Genomic DNA, 19,286 nt, shown 5'->3' with positions numbered 1-19,286 from the left:
AGGGTGCCTGAATGAAACGTAATTGTATACCTAACCCTTAACTGTACCCCACAAAACCATAATAAAAAATATTGATTAATAAAGGAAAAAAAAAATTAAGTAGAGAGCCGGGCTTGGTGGCTCAGCCTGTAATCCCGCGCCTTGGGAGGCTGAAGTGAGTGGATTGCCTGAGCCCACGGGTTCGTGACCCGCCTGGGCAACTTGGTGAGACCTCATCTCTACAATAAGTCAAAAATTAGCTGGCCGTGGTAGCGTGCACCTGTAGTTCCAGCTACTTGGAAGGCTGAGGCGGAAGGATTGCCAGAGCCCAGCAGATCAAGGCTGTGGTGGCCAGGAGTGAGACAGAGTGGGCAACAGAGTGAGACTCCAACTCCAAAAAAAAAAACAAAAAACTAAGTAGAATTCTGATTATTTTTTGGCTTTTTATCTTATTATGCTGTGCCCTTCACATACCTGATAGAGTATGCAGAATGGCAACTTGGTAGACCAAGGTTAGGCACTTATGAGTCCTCTAATCAAATTCCTTCAAAACATCATCTTTTAATTCAAACATAGAACAGCACTTAAATCAGGTTGTGAGCCCTTTGCCTATTTATCTACCACCCAATAGTCTTCCCTCAGAGAAGATACTGTGGCAATACTTCGACACTAAGGGAAGTAGCCACTTCATCTCCATGCAAGATATAGTAGTCAAAACCACTTTCACCACAGCTATCATAATCAGCAACTCTATTCTCTTAATCTTACTGTACATTTTGCAAAGAAAAAAATGTATTCTACAAATTATGAGAAATTTATTTCAAAAAGTGTGTTTACAGTTTTAAATTAAAAATAATTCAAGCTTCTCTAATTCTTTTCATAACTGATATAATAAAAGGTTCTATATACATATTTATATATCATAAGAAAGTTGGCTGACCGCTTTACAAATGGCAGTTTTTAGCATATTTCTTCTAGACAAATAAATGTTGTTCTTAGTAGGGGATTAAGTTATTTTTTTCTACCTTTCTTTTATGATGGGTTGTAGAAGCATCCATCTCTTCCTCCCCTATATTATCAATTTGTGAAGTTGGACTACAATTCATTCTCTCTTCTTCTTGCCTCTGCAGTCTGTCTGCTACAGCCTGGATAGCTTCTGTCCATTCTTCTCTATAAAAAGTGAGTAAAATTTCCCATTAACCAGCGGTGGTAAATAATGCAAATACTTTCATTTTATAAAATATGAAATAAACAAAAATATAACTATTTACAGATCCCCCCCCCACACACACACACATACACTCTTCCACTGTAATCTCAAGGTGAAAATAGTCCTAAAAGCATGTCATTTCAGGCCTAAAGTCTATAATAGCATTTGTCTAGAGGCATGTTAAAGAAAAAAGAGAAGAAAAAATTACTGAAAACTCCAGTTAAGATCATTTAAATGTACATTTAAGTTTTATTTATCTGTATACATCCTACTTACTAAGTAAATGGACCCCCCAAACATTTGTTGAATTTTTAAAAATGTTTTGTTTTGCCATTTTACATCCATCATTGACACCCTCAAGATTTGTATGTGGTCCAACAGAAGTTCTGAGAAAAGGTCCTGAAAGTCAAATTTTTCATTGTTTCCAGATCATAGTAAGTTTCTTAAGGAGGAAGAAGAAAAAGAAGAAAAAGCACAGCTTATAGTTTAAAGAATCAGTCACAGAAGCACCTATATAAAGTTTTTAATTTGTGCTACCAGATCAAGGATCAATTTTTTCACATAAATTTTAACACCAGCTTGTCCGGTCTATAAGGATTTTGACCGAAATTACATTAAATCTATAAAACAATTGGGGGGGATCTGCCATCTTAATAAATTAGGTCTTCCAATCCATGAACATGGTACAGCTCTCCAATTATTAATGTGCTTAATTTCCCAATGCAGTGTTGGTAATTTTTTTGTGTGAACATCTTGCAGATCTTTAACTGAATTTATTGCTAAATACAGTTATGTCCTACATAATAACATTTCAGTCAATGACAGATGACATATACATGGTGGTCCCATAAGATTATTTCACCATATTTTTACGTATCTTTTCTATGTTTAAATATGTCTACATACACAAATGTCATTATGTTACAACTGTCGGGAGTATTCAGTACAGTAACATGCTGCACAGATTTTTAGCCTAGGAGCAATAGGTACCATATACCCTAGGCGTGTGGTAGGCTATACCAAACTAGGTTTGTCTAAGTACACCCTATGATGTTTACACAGTCATCTAATGATGTATTTCTCATAACATATTCCTGTCATAATGACACACGATGTACTCTTCTATGCTATTAGGGACTTTTTAAAAAAAATTTCACATTCTTATTTTTTTTGTTAGTATTTAAAAACATAATTGATTTTTCTATATTGACTTAGTATACTGAAGTTTTACTAAATTTATTAGTTCTAGTAGCTTTTATTTTTCTGGATTTTCCATACATGCAACCATACTGCCTGCAAGTAAGAACACTTTTATTTCTTCTTTCATATTTGTATGTATTTTATATCTGTCTCTGGTCTTATTGCCCTAGATCAGACCTTTAGTACAATGTGAAATAAAAGTAAAGAAAGCAGTATCCACACTTTGTTTCAGAATCTGAGAAGAAAGCACTGAGACTTTTACCCTTGATTAGTATATAAGCAGTAGGGTTTTTAAAAATATATGTATTCTTAATCAATTAAGTTATATTTCTAGACAGCTGCATCTTTTTATGAAAGGTTGAATTTTGTCAAATATTTTATATATATTTGGTCAAATGCTTTATTATATATGATATATAATTATATGTATTATATATATAATTATATTATATATATGGAAACGATCATACAGATTTTCTCCTTCATCCTACTAATATGGTGACTTTAGTTGATTAGTTTTCAGATGTTACTGCAACTTTGAATTCTTGAGATAAACTCCATTTGGTCACGATGTATTATCCTTTTTACATATTGTTGAATTTGGTCTCCTAATACTTTGTTAAGAAATACCATATCTATGTTCACAAGTATTTTGGGCCATAGTTTTCTTTTCTTTTCTTTTTTTGAGTCAAAATCTCTCACTATCCAGGCTGGATTGCAGTATGGCACAATCACAGCTCACCACAGTTTCAAACTGCTGGGCTCAGGCAATCCTTCTGCCTCAGTCTTCCAGTAGCTGGAACTACAGGTGCATACCACCATACCCAGCTCATTTTTTAATTTATTGCAGAGACAAGGTCTCATACGAAGTTGCCCAGGCTGGTCTTAAAACCCTGGGCTCCGGCAATTGTCTCATCTCCACCTCCCAAAGTGGTGAGATTACAGGCGTAAGCCACCATGCCTGACTTAGTTATCTTTTCTTACAATAGCTTTCTCTGGTTTTTGGAAAGAGGTCATCATAACCTTATAAAATGAGGTGGGAAGTGTTCCCTCTTCCATTATTTTCTAAAGTAGTTTGTACAGAATTGCAGGGGGCCAGCCCCTGCAGAGAGATTTAGGGGGTCCCTTGGGAGGTGTGGTGGCATCGGCGATTCTGTAGGGATAGATATTAAAAGAAAGAAAGAAAGAGGGGAGAAAGAAAGAGACTGGACTCTGTCTAGTGCAGAAGCCATTTAATGGGACGAACTGTAATCCTTTTATCCCAAATTATCACAGGTTAAATCACAAGACTTTCACGTGAACACAAAGCCAGGTGGATGAGGGGTGTCCCCCACCCACCAGGTGTTTCCTCAGGCATGAAGAAGGACAATCCCAATTAAATCACAAGACATTACATGAACACAAAGCCAGGTGGATGAGGGGCATCCCCCACCCACCGGGCATTTCCTCAAGCATGAGGAAGGGCAATCCCAATCAAATCACAAGATATTTACATGAACACAAAGCCAGGTGGGTAAGGGGTGTCCCCCACCCACCAGGTGTTTCCTCAAGCATGAGGAGGAAGGGCAATCCCAAAATTATCTCACTGTTCCTCATGCTTGGTTAATATTCCTCAAAAGCAATACAACAATTTCTAACATAATATTCCAATGATCAATAACTTTTAAAACTTATGCATACACAACACCTAATGACTAACTTAAATCTTAATTCCTCTCTATTTTATGCTAATTCTACCTACATTATAGAAACTCTTAATTACAGCCCAACCCAGTTCCTAAAGAATGTGGCCCAGTCTAAAAGATCACACTGGAGTGTTTCTAGGAACAATTGATTACAATCTCTTAACAAAATGGCTGTTCTAAAATCCTATATATCTATCTTAATTTCTATAAAAGTTTCTAATTCCTAATCCTAATATAGAAAGCTTATCATCAGCAATAAAGCTTCTAAAAATAAAACCCAAATATAAACTGTAAATTGTACTAAGGCCAAAACCACAATAGTAGAAAATGGGAACAATGAAATTTCTAAAGTTAGCCATATTCTTATTAAACCTCAAAATATCAAGATTGATCATGCCTGAACTAACATAATTCCCTGATGTTAGCATGACCTATTCTATAACACTTTCTATGAAAAAAATAAATTCAATTTCTATAATAAGTAGAAAAACCCTACACTAACTGTAGCTAAAACCGGTCTAAAAGAATGCAGCCCAGTCCAAAGTACGTGCTGGGCCCTCAGGAATGTAACCCAGCCCAAAGTTCATGCTGGGCCATTTCTGGTAACTCTAGATAATCATCTATACCATCTAAAGCTGAAAACAGCTCTCCATAAGTATATACTAATTCTACAAATATACTTTTAAATCTTATAAAGAAGCTTGTACCATATTAAAAGCTCCCAATTGTGACTTGAGTTTAAATTATATCTAATACCTAAGCCAAAACCGCAGTTCATGGAAAACAGGAACAATGAGTTTCTAGAGTGAGCCATGCCTGTCACATTCACAGAGCCTTCAGCTTAGGTAGGCAGAGATTCTTTTGGCTAAAATGAAAAAGGGAGGAAGGAATGGGGTCAACAGCTCCTGAACTGCATGCTAGTGGTCTCGGGGTCCACGGCCCACCTTGATCCCTAACATTCAGGTGGGCCTCCGTGGCTGGCTCCCACCATCTCCCCCTTTTTTATTTTATTGGCATGAAACCATGAAACATGGTGTTGAGCTGAGAAATACTTCTCTTCAGCACTCTGCAGTTTCTTCTAATGGGATATGCTAAAAAGCAAAAAAAAAAAAAAAAAAAAGGAGGAGGAAATGGGCCAACAGCTCCTGAACACATCCTAGTGGTCTCAGGGTCTACAGTCCACCTTGATCCCTAACGTTCAGGTGGGCCTCCATGGTCGGCTCCCAAAACAGAATTGGGTATAACTATTTAAGTGCTTGAAAGACTTGACTAATGAAGCTATCTTTCTTTGAGGAAAGATTCTTAATTACGAATTCAATTCTGTTTGTTGATATTGGGCTGCTCCAGTTTTCTAATGTTTTCTTGGGTCAGTATCAGTAATTTATGTCTTCCCTCTTTTTCTTTTTCCTTCATAAATATCCCAAAATATTTATCAATTCTATTAATATTATTCAAAGAACTACCTCTGGTTTTATTACTATCTGCTATTTTTCTGTTTTCTATCTCACTGATTTCTGATTGCTATTGTTTCCTTATTTCTGTTTGCTTTGGGTTTATTTTAATTTTCTAGTTTAAGATGGAAGTTTACGTTATTGACTTGAGTCCTTTCTTCTTTTTTAAAAATAGGCATTTAAATTTACCTTTAAGCTCCCATTTAGCTTAAATGGGATAGTTCTTTCTTTTTTTTTTTGTTTTGCGTTGGAGTCTCACTCTGTTGCCCAGTGACATGCTCATGGTCACAGCAGCCTTGACCTGCTGGGCTCAGGCGATCCTTCCACCTTAGCCTTCCAAGTAATTGAAACTACAGGCATGAGCTACCTACCACGTTCTGCTAATTTTTTGATTTACTGCAGAAATGAAGTCTTGCCAAGTTGCCCGGGCTGGGCTCGAACCCCTAGTCTCAGGCAATCCTCTCGCCTTGGCCTGCATTTATTTTGTTTCAGAACTTTGAGGACATTATTCATTGTCTTTGGGGATACCATTCCATTATATTCTAGCATCATGCCAGTCCACACATTGCTATCTTACCTTTTGGTCTAATTGTTGCTCCTTTGAAAACAAAGCATATTTTTTCTCTATCTACATTGAGAATTTCCCCACTATCTTTGTTTTTTAACAATCTAATAGGACTAAGGATTTTCTTGTATTTTTCCTGCTTGGAATTTATAAGACTTTTGAAACTATGGTTTGGTGTCTTCAGCTATTTAAAAAAAATTTTCAGGCATTATCTTTTCAAATACTTTGTGCCCTATTCTCTCACTCCACTCCTTTTGAGACTCCAGTAATATATGTAAGACTTTCTCATTGCACTGTTTTTGTTTTATATTCTATTCTTTCTAATAATGTTTTATTTTCTTGCTTTTTTAATCTGTCCAACTGTATGCTGATCTTTAAACATTTTTATTTTGTCTTATATTCTTTTTTTTTTTTTTTTTTTTTGAATTGGAGTCTCACTCTGTCACCCAGACTGGAGTGCAGTGGCCGCTCCCAGCCACCGCAGCCTCAACCTGCTGGGCTCCAGCGATCCTTCCGCCTCAGCCTTCCAAGTAGCCGGAATTACAGGCATGTGCTACCACACCTGGCTGATTTTTTTGATTTATTGTAGAGATGAGGTCTCGCTGCCCAGGCGGGTCTCAAACCTGCGGGCTCAGGCAATCCACTCACCTCAGCCTCCCAAAGACGCAGGATTACAGGCTAAGACACCGAGCCCGGTGCTTTTTCTTATATTCTATTCTCTGCTATTTTCTATTTTTCATCCTTTTGCCTCTGTATGTTTCATTATAAATATTCTGTTTTGACCTATTTTTGAGTTCACTAATTTTCCCTAATGTGAGGCCTAATTTACTGTTAAAACCATCCACAAGCACTCATCATGTGAAATATATTATTTTCAATTTTGAAATTTCCATTTGGTTCTTTTTTATAGTTTTTATCTCTTTGCTGAATTACCCAACATTAACATACTTGAACATGCTAATGAATAGTTCTTTTAATCACTATTTGATACGTCCATTATCTAGAGACCCTAATGAATCTGATTATACTGTGTTTTTTTTCTCTGTGATTTTGACCATACTGTCTTGAAATTTGGGGTACTTATTTTCAAGTGAGTCCTAGATACTCCATGTGAAAATTATGATAATTTAAGGCCTACAAAGATACAACCTTCTGTTAAACAGTATTTACATTTGCTATTAGCAGGTTGCTAGAAGACTGGCAAAACTGGAGCCCCTTAGCCCAATTTTAGGACTGAAGTAATTTAAAACTATACTTCAATCCTCCCAAGGAAAGTCTATTTCCAGTCTATTTTTTCTTATAGGGTATAGTCCTTTAAGATACCTACCAAAATGTAGTGTTTTACCATGCCTCCTCTTGGGTAGGCCCAGAGTCTGAAATATCACTCCCAACTCTGAGATCTATTCAAAATTTCACCATATCAGATACCTCTTCTGGAACTGGCAGGTAATACTGGAGAAAAAGTAGGCTTTCTCTGGGATTCTTTCTTCCATAAAGGTTTGGTCCCATAAATCTTCAGCCTTATTGGCTCTCTAATATCTTTTAAACAAATGTCTCTGATGTCTTTCAAAACAACATTTGGTCCAGCTTAACTCACAGTTATCAGCTGCACTACTGACCCAAATTATCTAATTCACTGTAATATATAATAACTATTAACCCTACACCATTTGGGGAGGGAGGATGCCTGCAAAAGACAATTATGCCAAAGTATCTCACTAACTGAAAGAGGGCATCCAATTTTCAATTTCCTGAGTAATGCTGGAAAATCATTTATTCACTAATCAATTAAATGTCTAATATATGTGTGCTATGAAAATTCAAATAAGCAAGGGCTTAGCAAGGATTTACAGTCTGATAGGGAAAACCCTGGTCTTGTGTATAAGTATAATAAAGTGTTATAGGTAAAATGATACAAGTATACACTGAGTAAAGTGGTGCCCTAAAAATAACAACAGTGAGTTTGTGATGGGAACCAAAGGAAAAGAGTAATTCTTGAATGCAGCTGTACAAGATGAATTGCACTTACCAGCACGAGGCAGTGACAAGCAAAGGAGATGAGGTATTCATAGCAGTCAGGGCAAAAAAAGAGCTATGGGTGATGTAAAAGCACAGTATAGACTTAGTACTTGGAGTACAAAGTTAGCAAGGAGCTCAATACAGGTAGATGATGGGGTGTGTGATGTACATGTGCACTAGCATATGTTCTCTGCATATGAATGTGAGTAGAGTAGCCATGGTTGTGACAATGACAGGGAGTAACTTACAGAAGGAAAATAACCTGGGTCCATATTGTGGACAGTCATATATGACATAATAAAGTTCATATAAAAATCATATTTAGCACAAATCAATTGAAGTATATTCACTAAAATCAGAAAAAAGTATATTTGCTATCATAAAAATTACTAAACACTGCTTAAAAACATAGAGAACAAATAGACAAAACAATCAGAAGAGATAAAATTGTTATTATCTGCAGATGCTAGGTCCACAGAAGAATAAATGTTTTTAGTTACTTAACCCCAAACATGATTAGGTATTAGGAGGAGGGACTTTGTGAGGTTATGATGGTAGGGCACTTATGAAAGAGATCAGTGTACTTATAAAGGACAACTCTTTCATCCCTTCTACTATATGAGGATATACAGAGAAGGCATCTTTTATGAACCAGAAAGAGGGCTCTCACGAGAAACTGAATCTGTCAGTAAACTGATCTTGGCTTCTGGACTCCAGAACTGTGAGAAACAAATTTCTATTGTTTATAAGTTACCCAGTTTATGGTATTTTGTTATAGCAGCCCCGAGGGACTAAGACAAATTTCATTTACAAGAGCATCAAAAAGAATAAAGTACTTAGTAATAAACTTAACAAAGGAGGTGAAATACTTATACACTGAAAACTACAAAACACTCTTCAGCCTTGAAAAAGAAAATCCTATCATATGCTAAAATATGGATCAACAGTGAGGACATTATGTTAAGTGAAATAAGTCAGTAACAGGACAAATACTGCATGATTCCACAAATTAGGTGTCTAAAGTAGACAAATTTGTAGAAGCAGAAGGTGGAATGGTAGTTGCCAGGAGCTGGAGAGAGGGGAATGGAGAGTTGCTGCACAATGGGAGCAGAGTTTTTTAGTCACACAACATGAAAAAGTTCTAGAGATCTGCTGTGCAACAATGTGCACAGAGTTAATAATACTGTATTATACACATAGAAATTTAAGAGAATAGATTTCATGTTATGTGAAGTTTTTACCACAATTTAAAAAAAAAGAATGCACTAAAGTAGCTAAGGACATTTTTATTTTTAAAAACTGCTATATTAGAAGTTAAAAGTTTTATAAAACGACTCTAAGTAAAGCCATGCTGTGCTAGAATACAGAAAGCTAAGGGGGGGGGGGGCAAGCAAAAACCTAAAAGCCCAAGTATTTATATACATGTGCTGTCCATAATCGATGAGAAAAGAATGGATTATGCAATGAGGTTGAGGCAATGGGTTCACCATTTAGCAAAAATAGAGTTCAATCATGTATCATGCACTGAAATAATCAGCTATATTAGTGATATACATTTAGTTTATAACAGGGAAGAATTTTTGACTGGTGGCAGAATATGAAAAATGGAAAGTTTGTATAACTCTCACTTAGCCTCCCCTAAGTCTCCAATGACATTAAAGTCATAAAGAATCTCCAAACACCAGACTCTAGATGAATACAGAAAAGCCTGAGTGACAGAGTGAGACCCCAACTCAAAAAAAAAAAAGCATGTTCCAATGGAAAATATAAATATGCTACTTTTCCTTTTTACTAAAACTGATTTCGTATAGTGATAAACACAAATGAAAACTGATTGTTCGCAAGAGTAGTGTGATATTATTGCAGGAACAGCAAAAGATTTTAGAGTCTCAACTGGCTTACACCAAGCTTTGTAAACACAAATGGCAAAATGAATCATGCTTCAATGTGATAAATCTACAAAGGATATTATTCTCAAAGAATATATATTGACATGGGAAAAGTTCATTCAGTCAGTCAACAAATACTGTGTTGGGCTCTGAATAATGTGCTAAAGATTTTAAAGTGAGCAAGACAGACATGATTCTTGATGTCAAGAATCTTATAGTTTAGTGAGAAAGGGAAACAAACATTATAGTCATAATATACTTAATATAAAAGGTACAACAAATATGTAAGTATATAGCAGGAGAATCTGCCTAGTCTATAAGAGTCAGAGAAGGTTTTTGTAAGAAAAGAGAAATTTTAAGTTCAGATCTGACAGATACTCTGGAATTGGCCCAACCATGGTTCTGGGTGGAGAAATAAGCTAAGTACTCAGTATAAGCTCTCAGGGGAAAAAGGCCCAGTTGCAAAAGAGGATGGGCAGGCTGGGTAGAAGTATAGGGGAGGACACAGAATTGTATATATGCTCAAGAACTAAATACATCTGCACAGAATAAGGTTGGAAGTATATGAAAGAAAATGGTATTAGTACTTAACTCTGGTTATAGAATTAGAAGTATGAGTAACTTCTGGTTCTTTTCTGTTTTTCTTTATTTAAATTTCCTAATCACACATTACCGTTTATTGATCAAAAGTATTATTTAAATAGTATTTTAGCATTTTGTTTATTAAAACCTTAGACAAGTCTGTTAAAACTTAATTTACTCATTTGGAAATAAGGTTAGTAATATTTAACTGCACAAAGTTGCTGATTAGGATAAAATATGATAACATGTGAGGGATAATAATTTTGTGATAGTTGACGGACCTAACTCAGTATCAAAGTCACCAAAAAAGAGCCTTCAGACAGAATTGGGAGGAAGGTGGTTGCGAAAACTAACAGATGAGGAGGATGAAAATGTAACTCGATAAAGTAGGTGACCTGGTTACTGATGTGTTCCCTACAATCTTTAGCAATGATAGCTGTCAATGTTAATTAACTGTCCCCTTTCTCCAAGTTCACACCCAAATTCAGAATCCTTCTCAACATAACATTCTGTATGAAACTACTTACAATTAATTTATAATGGCATGATACTTGAAACCTTATGCTATCACTAGCCTCAGAATTTCAAATATGAATACAATCAAATTCCACAATTTTTAAAAAAGGTAATTTGATTATTTAAAATGTCTTATTGAATTTCTATTTTAACCTTTAAACGTTTTGTTTTCTCTGAAGACGTACACCTTATAGCGTGCCCAGAAATTCTAATTTGTATTTTTTGCAAACCCTTGTTATTCCTTTATTATACTGGAAACAGAACAATGAAAAGACTAGAGAATCTCAAAATATATTTTTATATGTTTATAAATGAAGTCAGATACAGATACATCTTTGAATGGATTGTTGCTGTCTCATAAAATGGAAAAAATAAATTTCTTACCTTTCTTCTGGAGTATCTACATGAAATGTTCTCTCTATAACAGTGGTCCACTGGAGACATCTGATTATAAACGTGTTTGGCTTTGGTCGTTCTGTTTTCATTAACTGGCATTCTGGAAACAAAACAAAATGTCTCTTTATATATACATATATTTAAACCAAGAAGTAAATAACTCAGAACTACAGAGTTCTATTTTAAACAAAACACACTGCAATCTCACAGCTTTCCAAAGGTCTCCACTCAAGGTTGTTTGCAATCTGACCACAGCATTCCTTTCCAATCATTCACCCATTCTGATGACATTAACCAGCTATACTGGACTGTCTAATTTTCCCCCAAAGATATCTTTCTTCTTCCTATATGTACACATTTGCTCCAGCTGTTCTTGCTATCTGTAATGTCTTTCATTTGTCTTACCTCTATTTATATTCATCACCCACAGTGAAAAAAGCACTGGTCCTTGAAGGTCCAAAGCAAATTTTACTCCTTCCACAAAACCTTCTATAGCACCTCATCCCAAACTGACCATTTCCCCCCCTATATTCTCATTACTTATTATTATACCCTCAGTTTTCACTTATCATAGACTATCTTACAGTATTATTTGTCATTTTAAGAAGATATCCTTGTCTAGATTTTAAGCTTTTTGTCAACATAAACTGCCTGTAACTCATATTATCCACAGCTCCTACACTCAGTCTAAAAGTGGTTTAATTTTGTTAGAGTGTGTCTAGAAAGACTTCCAAGAAAAGGAGCACAGTATAGTGCCTAAAAGTATGGATTCTGACACTATACTTGGACAATGCCTGGATTAGATTATTTTATTCTACCATTAATTATACAAACTTGGACAAGCTAATTAATCTCCTGTCTTCAATAGTTAAATGGGAAATAATCACAGCATCTACATAATAGAATTCAAGTAGGGATTAATAATAAAATCATGCAATACTTAGATAATATGGGACATATAATAAGTTTCCAACAAATGTTTGCTATTAATATTTTTAGGCTATTCATTAGCCAGGATTTTAAAGGATAAGTGGTATTAGCCAACAAGAGAAAGTAGGGAAAAGTTGTCAACTAACACTGCTCTTACCAAAGAAACTAACTTACCCAGTCGAAAAATTCAACAGTCTTTTCTCAGTGCTTATCTGTTCTGTCATATTTCCATCATTAGCAACTATTAACTACCACTTATGTCTTTATAGGTCCTAGTCATTGCTCACATTAGACTCTTTGTTGACTCTTTACACTGAAAGAGATCATTTAACCAAGGGTCTCTGCTTAGTTTTCTTCTCTATTCTAACAAGTCTTCAGGGTTTCAACAATCATTTCTCAGTTTACCAATATAAAAACTCTAACTTCTGGCTGAGCATGGTGGCTCACCTCTATAATCCCGCACTTTGGAAGGTTGTGGAGATCGCTTGAGATCAGAAGTTGGAGACCAGCCTAGGCAACATAGTGAGACCTTGTCTCTACCAAAAATCAAAAAAATTAGCCAGGCATGGTCATGTGTACCTGTAGTTCCGCTACCCAGGAGGCTGAGGCAGAAGGATTGCTTGAGGGCAGGAGATTGAGGCTGCAGTGAGCTGTGATCATGCCACTGCACTCTAGCATGAGTAAGAGCGAGACTCCAACTCAAGACAAACAAACCCAAACTTCTTTCCATCTTAAATTTCTACTTTAAGATGTATATGTCTAAATATACAGTGAATATCTCTATCTGGTATCACACCTAAAACCCAACTTTCTCCCTAAATCCATTCCTCTTCCTAGCATTTCTAATTTTCTCATCACTCAGACTGAAACATTAAGTGATCTTCCTTTTTGACGCTGGTAGTATTTGCCACTACAGATGCTTTTCAACTTACAATGGAATTATCTCCTGATATACACCAATGTAAGTTGAAAATACTGTAAGTTGAAAATATATTTAATATACCTAAACAACCAAACATCATAGCTTAGCCTAGCCTACTTTAAATGTGTTCAGAAGACTTAAATTAGCCTACAGTTGGACAAAATCATCTAACACAAAGTCTGTTTATATAATAAGGTGTTGACTACTATATAGAGATGAGTGGTTTGTCCATGATGGATGATGAAAACACAATAATATCCCCCAAAAATGCCAACATCACAGCACACTGAAGAGTATCCGTTTACCTTCCTGATCATGTGGCTGCCAGGGAGCTGCAGCTCACTGCCACTGCCCAGTATCTTGAGAAAAGATCACTCTACATATCACTACTCCAAGAAAAGGTCAAAGTTCAAAATTTTCATTATTGTTTCTCTGAATGAATACCACCTCTTAAACCATCATAAAGTGTAAACATCTGAAGTCAGGGACCATCTGGATCTTGTTTTTCCACCAATTCAATTCTACTTCGGATTCTCATTGCCCAATAACTAAACCTCCCCTGCTGCCATAAAACCAGAATCTTCCTACTCAGAGATATTGAGAGGCTACATAAGCAGAAGTCAAAAACTGTGTTCTAGGAGACATCTGGGCTGAGCATGGTGGCTCTAACCTGTAACCCCAGTACTTTAGGAGTCTGAGGTGAGAGGACTGCCTGAGCCCACAGGCAACCTGGCAAGACCTCAACTCTACAATAAACCAAAAGATTAGCTGGGCATGGTAACACACACCTGAGCCCAGTAGGTCAACACTGGGATGGCTGTGAGTGTGCCACTGCACTCTAGCCTGGGCAATGGAATAAGATTACAACTCCAAAAAACAAAAAAACAAACAAAAAAAACAAAAGAGAGAGACACTGGAACACATCTGTAACTGAACTCCTAATTTTTTCCACTGTGTTCCCTCTATCAACCTCTACCTACAGTTTTCTCCATCTCAGGTGATAACAACTCCATCCTTTCAACTGCTCAAGTCAAAAACCTTGGAACTACTCTAAAATCCTCTCTTTCCTTATGTCACATTCACTCCTGGAAATCCTATTGGCTCTACTTTCAAAACATAACTAGTTTCTGTGTACCTTTTACCACTTCAACTACCTCAGACTAAGTCATAATTCACTCTCACCTGATGACTCCAAAAATCTTAGAAGTGCTCTCCCTGTCCCTCATTGCAATCTGTTCTCAACATAGCAGCCAGAAATCTTAAAATAAACATATGTAAAAAAAAAAAAAAAAAAGTTCTGCAGTATTTCAATTCACTAAGAATGGAAGACCATGGCCTTGAAGTGATCAGCAGGTATCCAGTGTGATCTGGCCCTCCGACTCACCCCACTGAAGTTTTCAGCTCCTCCCGTAGCACTGTCTTTCAGACCACCCTGCTAGCCACCCTGGCATCCCTGCATTTCCTCCATGATGTACTACACTCACTCTGCTTTAGGGATTTTTGTCAAGCTAGGCCCTCTAACTAGCATTCTTTCCTATCACACATCCCCACAGTTAACTCCCTCAAGTCTTAGATCACTTCTAACCCTCACATTTAAGCCTACTGTGACCATCCTATTTAATACTGTAATCTATACTCCTTAGCCAGGGCTCCTCACCTTCTCTAATCAGCTGTACTTTTTAGTTTCCATGGCAGGCTATCATCTTCTAACATATGAAATAACTATATTGAGTATATTTCTTGTTTATTGTCTATTTCCCCAACTATATCACAAGTTGCAATGAGAATATTCTTAGCGCCAAGAATTATGCCTGACACCCCACAGATGCTCAATAAATATTTTCCAAATGAATTAATTCTGATAGTAATGACCCAACAAAGAATGTAGAGCAATTTCCCTATAAAAGCAAGGAGGAATAACATTAACCAGGAAAGTGAAGGAGTAGCTCCAGTCAGGAATATAAACAGTTCAGTTATGAAGGAGGGGAGAAGATAGGCTAAAAGGGCCCAAATGCAATTAGAGTATAGATGCAAGAAGCTGGTAGAAATAATTTTCTCACTGCTTCTATTTTTGCAGTAAATTAGGATGTAAAGCCATCAGTTAAAAATATGGTTGCAAGAGAATGCACTGCAGCTTTAAGAAGAAAGATATGAAATAACACTCTAGAAAAATGGAAGCATAAACAGACAAGGGAAACATATCATGACTGCTGAATAGCATTAAGGGCCTATTTGAATTCAATGATCAAGAACTTAAAGTAAAATCAAGGATTATGATTGTGTACTTTTCTCTAGATATATTCAGTTGCATAGGTACTTGTGGGGAACACAGAGGACTGAATTTAAGTAAGGATGTATAGTAGTCACATAAGTTTGTCAAAGCAAGAAGTGGAAGACAGTACAGAATACAAGGAAAGGAAGTAATTAAGATAATTAACTAAGAAATTGAAAATGAGTAGGAAAGAAAGTGAGAATCTGGTGGTTGTGTAAGATAATGCAATCAATACATGATAAAATCTATTACAACATAGTTAAATCTTGTATAGAAATATTACAAAATTTTTGGAATATGAAAATTTAAAATATCCAAATATGTTATGCCATAAACAATAGTATACAATAAAAATATTAATTTGAAATACAAAAATTTTAAAATACCAAAGACATTATACTAATTTATACTAATGAAGAACTACCTAATTTCTATGACTTTCTCCATTCACCAGTCTGATTCTCTTTGAAGCCCACTGTTCCTTCCCATATCTTTCATTCCAAAACTACTAGTAAATTTCCAGCCAATAGTTCACTACACGATCCTATACATGTTTAATACATGTTAATTTGATCTCTTAACTAAATTCCTTAAAAAGCTAGAAATTATGAGCACAATGCTTCCTACAGTACCTAGGACAGTGACAACATACAGGATATACAATAAATACTTGATGACTGAGCAACTGATAGATTGGATTTTTATTTTTTTTTGAGTTGGAGTCTCACTCTGTCGCCCAGACTGGAGTGCAGTGGCCGCTCCCGGCCACCGCAGCCTTGACCTGCTGGGCTCCGGCGATCCTTCCGCCTCAGCCTTCCAAGTAAGCTGGAACTACAGGCACGCGCTACCACGCCCAGCTCATTTTGATTTATTGCACAGATGAGGTCTCGCCAAGTTGGCCAGGTGGGTCTCGAACCCGCGGACTCAGGTAATCCACTCACCTCAGCCACCCAAGGCGTGGGATTACAGGCTGACCCCCCCAAGCCCGGTGATGGGATTTTAATGTAAAGAATAGAGGATAGGCCGGGTTCGGTGGCTCAGTCTGTAATCTCAGCACTTTGGGAGGCCGAGGCAAGTGGATGGCCTGAGCCCACGGGTTTGAGACCAGCCTGGACAACTTGGCGAGACCTCATCTCTACAATAAAAAAGAAAAATTAGCCAGGTGTGGTAGCATGCGCCTTTAGTTCCGGTTATGTGGAAGGCTGGGGTGAAAGAGTAACTGGAGCTCAGCAGGTCGATGCTGGGGTGGCTGTGAGTGTGCCACTGCACTCCAGCCTGGGTGACGGAGTGAGACTCCAACTCAAAAAAAAAAAAACAAAAAAGAATGGAGGATAGAAATTTAAACAAGGGGCAGGCCTGAGAGAAACACTTATGAATGAACTGGGGAGTACAGGGAAGTAGGAAAAGCAGAGAAGGAAAGAAAGAATGCCTCGTCTAAGGTTCACACCTATGTCAGTTTTACGTCAAGTTCCCATAGTGGTAACATCAAGGTAATTAAGGTAACAGGCTCTAAAATTAGAATACCAGATTTAAATCCAGGCTCTGTCACATACTATCAGCTGTCAAAGTACTTTTACATCTCTACACCCCAGGTTGCTCATCTTTAAAAGCAGTAGTCAAAGTACTTTTACATCTCTATACCCCAGGTTGCTCATCTTTAAAAGTAGTATCAGGAATTAAAGTAAAATTTCAAAAACACCATTCTTAAATGAGGTTTAAATACTATAATTTTAAAAACTTCTCAATCTCAGAATTTTAAAAGCTACTTAAAAATACAATATTATCAGATTCCAAATGATTATCCATTACTGTAATTTATAAGACTGCTAAAAATGACAATAAAAAATATTACTTTAAGCCGGGCTCGGTGGCTCAGCCTGTAATCCCACGCCTTTGGGAGGCTGAGGTGAGTGGATTGCCTGAGCCCACGGGTTCTAGACCCGCCTGGGCAGCGAGACCTCATCTCTACAATAAATCAAAAAATCAGCCAGGCGTGGTAGCGCATGCCTGTAATTCCGGCTACTCGGAAGGCTGAGGCGGAAGGATCGCCGGAACCCAGAAGGTCGAGGCTGTGGTGGCTGGGAGCGGCCACTGCACTCCAGTCTGGGCGACAGAGTGAGACTCCAACTCAAAAAAATAAATAAATAAATATATTACTTTAAATACCATTCTTAAGCAGATCACTAAAAAGGAACTGTTTAGAAATAATAAAACACTTGTATTTTGTATGTGGTGGTTTGGAAAGATATTAAAATAATATGACCTAAGTAGTTATGTACAACTCAACAGCTTTGACTAAATTTGCTAAGCATTCATGAATCCAACAACATATATGAAATACCAATTATGGGTCAAGCACTGTGCAAGATTATGGGCACACAAACATGAGTAAGAAACTCTACAAGCTCACAGCATGCCATACATTAAACATTCTATGCATGCAAGTATAAAGTAATATTTCACTAATACTACAAAGGTTTTAAAAAAGGTTTTATAGGTCCCTTACGAGTACTCCAGTTCAACAAAATGTTACATTTAATTACAAGAAATTAGTATGTGTAAACAAATAAACCTGTATTTTATATGTCTCAGCATGAAATACTCTACAAACAAATCAAATTCTAAATAATACCCATTAGATAGAGACTGTAGAAACAGTTACCAAGACCTTAAGTGATAGTTGGGGTCACTACCAAGAGAATACTCTACCACAATGTCTTAGGGTTTGCTGTTGTCCATAAACAAGTATAATTAAAAGAGCTGAAGGCAATCTCAAAACAGCTGAAACTTTAAGTTACCATGTTAAAGCACATGATCTAGTATATAGAAAGACTTTGAATTCCTGTATGTCAGCCATAAACACATCCTATAGCTTTTTAATGAGGAACACACCCTATAGTTCTCTAATGAAGAAAAATAAGCCATGAAAGTACTAAGTTTTCAGATCATGTTGGCCTATGATCTGAAAATTCTTATTCTTCAATTTGAGTAAAAGGGAACTCATCCTTAAAGGAGATTCTTAAAGGGTATGGTGGTTAATAAAAAGATTAGCCAATACTTCTTTAAATGAATATTTTATTTTTAATTACATAAAGAATCCTAAATCAAGGGCAACAGGGAAATTTAAATTTTAAAAACAGAAGAGAAAACTTTGAATAGAGAGTTTAAAAAACTGTTAACCAAATGATTACCTATGATTTCTGGAATCATTTAATACGTGTCAACAAAGTAAACGTTCTTACATAAAATGCCAGATAGCTAACTTTTATTATATCAAAACATGATACTTTTCAGTAAATTATTTGCTTCACTGGTAATTATATTAAATAGTTACACCAATTAAACTCTCCTGAGCTACTTTAACTACAAACTGAACTTCGAACAGTCTGCTTATTTTATACCCTTCTGAATCAAAGATAACGTTTGTTCAAAGCTGTAATTACTCTGCAAACCTGAAAGCTAATTAAATCTAGAGCAAGCTAGATTTAAGAACGAACAAACAAACAAAATACCAAAAAGAAAGTTTCTGGTGGTCATCTGTTCAGATTTTACTTAAAACTTTAAGATTTTAGCCGGGCTCGGTGGCTCAGCCTGTAATCCCACGCCTTTGGGAGGCTGAGGTGAGTGGATTGCCTGAGCCCACGGGTTCAAGACCCGCCTGGGCAGTGAA

The 19,286-nt window shown here is 36.5% G+C and overlaps 1 protein-coding gene across 1 annotated transcript in view; it reads right to left on the bottom strand.

Moving 5' to 3' along the window:
• LOC103254239 (RAC-gamma serine/threonine-protein kinase) overlaps positions 1-19,286 on the bottom strand; it is a 148,246-nt gene that overhangs the window by 95,414 nt on the left and 33,546 nt on the right. Inside the window, exons 2-3 of the mRNA XM_008052375.2 lie at positions 11,481-11,592; positions 1,005-1,149 (exon numbers count right to left, since the gene is read on the bottom strand). Of these exons, the coding sequence (XP_008050566.1) occupies positions 1,005-1,149; positions 11,481-11,581 (246 nt within the window). The 5' untranslated portion in view covers positions 11,582-11,592. The remainder of the gene's footprint in view (positions 1-1,004; positions 1,150-11,480; positions 11,593-19,286) is intronic.

Source organism: Carlito syrichta, unplaced genomic scaffold (assembly GCF_000164805.1).
Source record: "Carlito syrichta isolate Samal-C Ts95f unplaced genomic scaffold, Tarsius_syrichta-2.0.1 Scaffold273907, whole genome shotgun sequence".
NCBI classification, from domain to species: domain Eukaryota; kingdom Metazoa; phylum Chordata; class Mammalia; order Primates; family Tarsiidae; genus Carlito; species Carlito syrichta.
This window is presented reverse-complemented; position numbering and strand designations above follow the sequence as displayed.